At 35.6% G+C, this 8,173-nt stretch overlaps 1 protein-coding gene across 1 annotated transcript in view; it reads right to left on the bottom strand.

The window, feature by feature from the left end:
* Positions 1-3,132: 3,132 nt before the first annotated feature.
* RADX (RPA1 related single stranded DNA binding protein, X-linked) overlaps positions 3,133-8,173 on the bottom strand; it is a 68,248-nt gene continuing 63,207 nt past the window's right edge. Inside the window, exon 14 of the mRNA XM_001493046.7 lies at positions 3,133-4,435. Within this exon, the coding sequence (XP_001493096.3) occupies positions 4,305-4,435 (131 nt within the window). The 3' untranslated portion in view covers positions 3,133-4,304. The remainder of the gene's footprint in view (positions 4,436-8,173) is intronic.

Here is an 8,173-nt window from a genome sequence, read left to right as displayed (position 1 = left end):
GAGGCATCACAATCCCTGACTTCAAAACATACTACAAAGCTACAGTAATCAAAATAGCGTGGTACTGGTACAAAAACAGGTGCACAGATCAATGGAACAGAATTGAAAGCCCAGAAATAAAACCACACATCTAGGGACAGCTTATCTTTGACAAAGGAGCTGAGGGCCTACAATGGAGAAAAGAAAGTCTCTTCAACAAACGGTGCAGGGAAAACTGGAAAGCCACATGTAAAAGAATGAAAACTGACCATTCTTTTTCACCACTGACAAAAAGAAACTCAAAATGGATCAAAGACCTAAAGCTGAGACCTGAAACCATAAGGCTTCTAGAAGAAAATGTAGGCAGTACACTTTTTGACATCAGTATCAAAAGGATCTTTCCAGACACCATGTCTTCTCAGACAAGGGAAACAATAGAAAGAATAAACAAATGGGACTTCATCAGACTAAAGAGTTTCTTCAAGGCAAGAGAAAACAAGATTGAAACAAAAAAACAACTGGGAAAAAATATTTGCAAGTCATATATCCGACAAAGGGTTAATATCCATAATATATAAAGAACTCACACAACTCAACAACAAAAAATCAAACAACCTGATTCAAAAATGGGCAGGAGACATGAATAGACATTTCTCCAAAGAAGATATATGGATGGCCAATAGGCACATGAAAAGATATTCATCATCTCTGATCATCAGGGAAATGCAAATCAAAACTACACTAAGATATCACCTTACACCCATTAGAATGACAAAAATAACTAAAACAAATAGTAACAAATGTTGGACAGGTTGTGGAGAAAAAGGAATCCTCATACATTGCTAGTGGGAATGCAAACTGGTGCAGCCACTATGGAAAACAGTATGGAGATTCCTTAAAAAATTAAAAATAGAACTACCATATGATCCAGCTATCCCACTACTGGGTATCTATCCCAAGAGCTTGAAGTCAGCAATTCCAAAAGTCCCATGCACCCCTATGTTCATCGCAGCATTATTTACAATAGCCAAGACGTGGAAGCAACCTAAGTGCCCATCAACTGATGATTGGATAAAGAAGATGTGGTATATATACACAATGGAATACTACTCAGCTGTAAAAAAGAACAAAATTGTCCCATTTGCAACAACATGGATGGACCTCGAGGGAATTATGTTAAGTGAAATAAGCCAGATAGAGAAGGACAATCTCTGTGTGACTCCACTCATATGAAAAATTTAAAAATTCAGACAAAGAGAACAGATTAGTGGCTACCGGGGGAAAGGTGGGGTGGGGGGTGGGCACATAGGGTGAAGGGGTGCACTTACAACACGACTGATAAACAATAATGCACAACTGGAATTTCACAAGGTGGTAACCTATCATTAACTCAATAAAAATTAAATTAAAAAAATATAGACTGAACAGGCAACAAATTAGGAAGAAGACTAGCAGTAAAAACTGGGATTAAAAGATTTCAATGTTTATTTTTTTGTTACAATGAGCTGTTATAATTGATAATGTTCTTTATAGAAACATTTAATGTTCTTTACAGAAAATGTTCTTTATAGAAAACGTTTTCAAGAAACACATGAATGTTCTTTATAGAAAACATTTTCAAGAAACACATGAAAATAACACAAAAACATTTTCAGTGTTTTAATAATTATATTAATAGACCAAAAGAATTATAGTACTGGATGGGACCATTATTTTTCAAATTTTACAAACAAGAGAACTAGGGACAAGTAGTTTAAGTGACTTTCCTTAAAGTTCCACAGGGATTTAGGGACAGAGCAGTGACTAGCTTTAAATCCAGTTTTTCAAAATCTACTGTTTATTTCTTTAGTATAAAGGAAAGCAAAAACTTAGGGCCAAAAGTGGCATCAATATAACAATGTAAGAATGAGGGATACAGGGTGGTACGACCTGGACCAAGAGATAAGTTTATATCTGATGTTTCTACTTTGGAGACTTAGACTCAAATATAATCTCAAATAATTGAAATCTTCTGATAATCCCCACATTTTGTTTTCCTTATTACTTTTAAACCTTTCCTCCTAAAATTTCCTTACTAAAAATAGTTGATTACCAAAATAAGCCGGACTGAGTAATATATATTTCACGTCCCATCAATTTACCTGTAAATTCTTCGGTAGCAATGCTTAGGAAAAAAGAAGAAATGAACCTGAAAAAGTAACCAGTGAAATAGCAACCAGCTCGATTATAAACCATATAAATGACTCTAGAATAACAGAATTGGTTATAGTCTATAGTCCATCTTGGCAGAAGGTGTCTAGTTAAAAACATCAAATATTGTTAGTGTCACTGAATAAGGGTTTCAAATTTCTTAAAAGCCCTTTTCTTACTATGAATATAATGAATGCAGGATAATTCCAACAAAAAACTTAAAGCATTTGGCAGAGAGAACACGTGCTCAGATTCTTCCTGTAATAGTTTACAGAAGGATTTCAATGTGTCTCTCATGCGCCATCTACAATGAGAAACTTCAGTGAGAGACTGTGGTCCTCTGGGAGACTATGTAATATTTCATAATTTACTAATTGATTTGTTCATATGAAGGTGACACACAGTAGTATATTTGTGTTGCTTTGGAATGAAGGAACACATATTGTCACTTGAAGACAAGTTCTTCTGATGCTAATTTGCTGTTTTTCTTACGAAACCACCACAGTAGCTATCTAATTTTGCAACAACCGGACATATGGACATAGATGTTTAACTCCAAATTTGGATAGAAATACTACTAGAACATAAATTGGTAGGGAAGTTGTTTTAAAAGATCCTAAATTTTAAAAAACAGTTCTTATTTCTCTTGCAATCTGATCACAGGAATTACACCAGTTGAAGTGTGTAGTTTTGAAATCTCAGGCTGAGGTTTTTAGTCAATAGCTATTTAAGTATTAACTGTTTTGCCTCCACAACATTTATGAGGCACTAAAATTGAATTGCTTTTTAAAGTTTATAACAGCTTAACAAAAACCCCAGATTCCATTTGATAAACAACAGTCTTCAAACCAAATGGAAGAATCATATTGGCTCACTTGCCAAGTAAATGTAGGTCTATCATAGGCCAAAAATATGGATGAAAGACATCAAATACATTCAAAATGACACAGGAGACCAAAAAAGTTATTGTGCTTTAATTTCTTTAATAATATATTCAAAATTTTAATATGAGAAGGGTCACTGTTTTAATTAACATTGAAACACAATTATATAGAATATAAGACTGAACACATTTATGAATAAATTGCAGCATCTGTCTTTAGGTTTGTGAGCTGACACATTTAAAATGTATAACATATGAAGTCACAGAACCATAGGGCTAGAAGGAAACCCCCCAAGTTAATAGCTTAACTACAATCAGATCCATCTTGATACAGAAAACTTTTAACTCATGTGACGGTCATTTTGGCTCATCTAACTAACCCCACAGATGTCAGCCACAGGGCCTTGCAAATGTGGAATGGCCATTTTCAGTTAAAATGAAGTAAAATAGACAACCAGAATTAAATCAATCCCCCTGGTTACTGTTTCATACTTTCAATATGAGCACTTAAAATGTTAATAAGATAAAATTCACTATTTAAACTCACATTACATGTACCCAAAATTACAAATGAATACAGAAAGAATATAAGACATACTGTAGCCTCTGGCTTTCAGATCACACACTGGTCAAAACATTTAGAAATTCAAAGGATGTGAAGTTACAAGAGGGAGTGGAAAACCTTAAGACAATTTAACTAAGCACGCTCACTCTACAGCTGACTCAACTAAAGACTAGGGCAACTGGACCACAACAATCCAGGTGTGCTTTTGAAGATGACAGAAACAACCTTGGTCGTGAGAAATGCAGGCTGACCACTCTAGGAGAATTTAATCTTCAAATTGGCAATTAAAATTTCCCATTACAGGAGGGGAATAAAAGTAGAAGAACATTAAACATCTACGAAGTTAATTACTCTTGTAAGTCAGGATGCCCTATGCTGAGGCTTTAGAATAAAAGTACCCTTCATAAATAGAACAGTGAACATAAAGCATAACGAGTAAAGATAATAGTCATATAGAAGTAAGGCAAATTTTCTTGACGCACAAAAACTGTTGTGATGACCTTTTCATAATGAATTTAAAATGAAGTGTTAGCGCTAAAGACAAGACAAACATAAAACCATTTAACAACTTTAGAGCTTATGTAATATTCTTGCTGAACAACAGTTACAGAAATTACAAACAAAACGACAGAATATCCTTAAAGCAGTGCCTTCTCTATAATCTGTAGTAATCTCATTTGCTAAGTTTTAAGAAATATTCTCTGGTTTATAAATTTTCTGCAAATAGACTTCTACTTTATTGTTACCCAAATTACAGATATCCAAGATACCGACGATGTGCTCTCTATCCAGTTCAGTCACTGCTTTTATAATATCACCTAAAAGTAGAAAGCAGATGGTAAGTATCGTAAAATAGTTAAATATTTACTTGGATTTAGTATCACATAAGCTGAGGTTTTTATTCTTATAATATTAACAATGTCCCTCACCTTCTCCATCTTTCCTCCAATGCATCACACACATTAATCAAAGTTACGTTCGAGTAGCTTTTGCAGATAAAAGTGCACACATCAAACAGATGCTACTAATAATGCCAAGATGTGGCTGGTACGTCAGAGCCATATTTAGTTATTTTTATTTTTTAATTTTTTTAGTGGAGCAAAGTAAATCTACATATTTTCAAAGTCATTTATGTGGTGCCAAATAAACACCTTATTGTTACACTTCAAGTAAGTGCAAATATCAATTTTTCTATTTTGAAATTATTATTTGTAAAATTTACAAGACATAAAGCAAAATACATACATGTAACTGAAGCTTCTTTTAAAGTGTATTTCCTTTGAAACAGCTTTTTATTAACTAACACTTAGCTTTGGATACTCTCAAGAAGCTTTATAAAAAATGGATCAGATGAGTGACATTGCTGAAAATGGCAGAACAGGGAACTCCAGGGGTCTGTCCCTTCACTAAAGCAACTTATAAAGCTGGCAAAAACTCTCAGATCAACTTCTGCAGAAGTCCGGAATTTAGACAAAAACTTAATTAAGGGGAAAGATTAATGAAGAAAGTAGCTGCTGCACTGCGATAGGAGTGTGCTGTGGTGTTTTCAATTGCCAGCCTACTCCCCAGATCAGCAGCAGCCATGAAGACGGCAGCTTGCACTCCTGGTGCAGGCTGCTAGTACCAGAGGGAGCAATGCAGACCTTATTCTCAAAGATGCGGTTGTGTGTTTTGATCTGTCGGGCAGTTTCCTCCAGGACAGATGCAAGGGCTTGCTTTTGTTTCACCTGACTGGAGCATTCCCACAACTGGGATAGCTTTCCCAGTGGCTTTTGTTGAAAGCACATGAAGTCAAAAGCATTGGCCAGAGAAGCCAGGGCGGTTGGGACAAGCAACAGACAGACCAGAAAGCCTGGGGAGGAAAAGGCTGAGAAAAGAGCTATGTGTGGGAATAAGGGCTTTTAAAAGCTCCTGTGCACATCAGGGAATCAAGGAAGGCCACGTGTATGCCTAGTGCTGGATGCATGCTCAGAAAAGGCCAGAGAAAACTCTAATTGTTCACCTCTGGCTGACCATCAGGCTCCACAGAGCAGGTAGTAAAGGCTAAGACAGAGTTGTAGGCAGCCTGGCTAAGCGGTGAAGGCATGCTGCAACACAGATCCAATCTCCAAAAACTGGGAGAGTACTTCTTCTGTTTTTTCCTTTTCTTGGCTCCGGGTGTTTAAAAAAACTCTTTCAAAACACTAAGTGACCACTACTAGGCTAATAGATCACAGGCTTCAGTGGCTACATACGTCAAAGACTTCATTTTAAATTTGAGAAAACTAAAACAATTAGAGGTTAAGTAACTGAAGCAAAGTCACATGGTGATTTTCATCCAGACAGTCTGGCTTCAACGTATGTGCTCTTAACCTTTTATGCCAGAGCCACGTCTCTACAAAACTGTGCCTAAGAGTCACTTGGTAGATCTAGGTTTTGTGGGACCTGAAGGGTATACTATTTTGGGGCCCTTTTTATGAAAAAGAATACAAACTACAAAAGAATACCAAAAGGGCTTTGGGAAGGACCTAAGCAAGTGAGGGCTCCTCAAGCTTAGGCTCCATTAACTTCACAGTAAATCTACCTCTGCTAGACATGTCACAAAATCTGATGAATGATTTAAAATTCTGCAAGTTCACTAAAGCACAATGAATATAATAACAACTGCTAGTATTATATAATTTTCTTTTTCTTTGAGTGAGATGGACTTTAATTCAGATGCTTTGGAAAGATTACAAGATCTTCAAATTTGATGCTAAGAGCAGCACCCCAAACCTTAATAGTTCTAATTTCTATCATATGTTGACTTTTACAAATAATGACTTACATAGTACCTACAACATAAAGTAGAAGTAAGTTTTCTGTTTATGTGACTCTGCCTACTTGCATAATACTTTAAGCAAATGACAACCACTCTGTGCCTCGATCTGTTCATCAGTACCTACATCATAGGATGTTGTGAGAATTAAATACAGTAAAGCACTTAGAATGGTGGTTGACACATAGCAAGCACTCCAATACCAGCAACAATCACTTTCTACTTAAGAAAACCTAGAACAAAATTATGTTATTATTTATATCACAAAGGAGTTCTTTAAAAGGGACTACAGATTTTACCTATAAAATGAGCTTCTCTAAAATTCATTTTAAAACTGAATTACAAAAATTGTAAAAATTTTTAGGAACATCACAAATACATCAGGTGAGTGTGACAAAAGCAATGCTATGTTCTCCACTCTACTTCCTCTTCCTGGTCACATGGGAATGCAAAGTGTCCTGACCTCTTTGTAACTAGGTCGTAATCATGTAAGCACGTTCTGGTAAATGAGAATGCAAGTAGGAGTAATTTGTCACTTCCAGTCCAACACAACTGAAAGCCAGTGTCTGCTTTATCTCTTTCTTCCTCTTCCTAGACAACCCTAGAAGCCACTTGTTTTTGCTGGGGTTGCAACAAGATGGAAGCAGGCTGGATTCCTGAATCACTGCAGAAAAGACAGCTAATGACTGATTGCATCAGACTTGACTAGAGCAAAAAATAAACTTTTAGTATGTTAAGTCACTGAGACTTTGGAGTTGCTTTGTAACCACAGCACAGTCCAACTTATCTTGTAATACAGTGTGGTATTCCTGTCTCTGAAAATAATATGGGAAACTTGATTACCTAGAGAATAATAAAATTTTTTTCTTACATGTGTTAAAACCCTCCCGTATCATGTTATGCTTCTGAAATGTTTATCAATGGATAAATTACCTCAATGCTTTCAAAGAGGTGGAAGGCATATACATCCTTGTACTTCATAGGTAAAATGATACCAATTAGGACAACACATCAGTAAAGATTATTCAGTAAATCATTTGGGAAAGATGGCTAACTACTTGGAAAAAAGATAAAGCTGGATCCCTATCTCACTCTCTGTAACAAAATAAATTCCAAATGGATTGAAATTTTAAGTTATAAAGGTGAAGCCATATCAACAACAAAAAAACCAAACAACTTAATTCAAAAATGGGCAAAGGACTTGAATAGACATTTCTCCAAAGAAGATATACAAATGGCTAAGGAGCACATGAAAAAATGCTCAACATCATTCCTAATTAGAGAAATATAAATTAAAACCACAATGAGATATCACTTTAGGATGGCTGTTATCCAAAAAACAGAAAACAACTAGTGTTGGTGGGGATGTGGAGAAATTGGAATCCTCATGCATTGTTGGTGGGAACGTAAAATTGTGGGGCTTCTGTGGAAAATGGTTTGGTGGTTCCTCAAAAAGTTAAATACAGAATTATCATATGACACAGCAATTCTACTCCTAGATATATTCCTAAAAGAAGTGAAAGCAGGGACTCAGATACTTGTACACCAATGTTCCTAGCAGAATTATTCACAATAGCCAAGAGGTAGAAACAACCAAAATGCCCATTAACAGATGAATGGATAAACAAAATGTGGTATATACATAACAATGGAATATTATTCAGCCATAAGAAGGAATAAAATCCTGATACATATTAAAACGTGGATGAACCTTGAAAACGTTATCTCAAGTGAAATAAGCCAGACACAAAAGGACAAA

The sequence above is a fragment of the Equus caballus genome, chromosome X, assembly GCF_041296265.1.
Source record: "Equus caballus isolate H_3958 breed thoroughbred chromosome X, TB-T2T, whole genome shotgun sequence".
Lineage (NCBI taxonomy): Eukaryota > Metazoa > Chordata > Mammalia > Perissodactyla > Equidae > Equus > Equus caballus.
The sequence above is the reverse complement of the archived record's forward strand: the minus strand, read 5'-3'. Positions and strand labels throughout refer to the sequence as shown.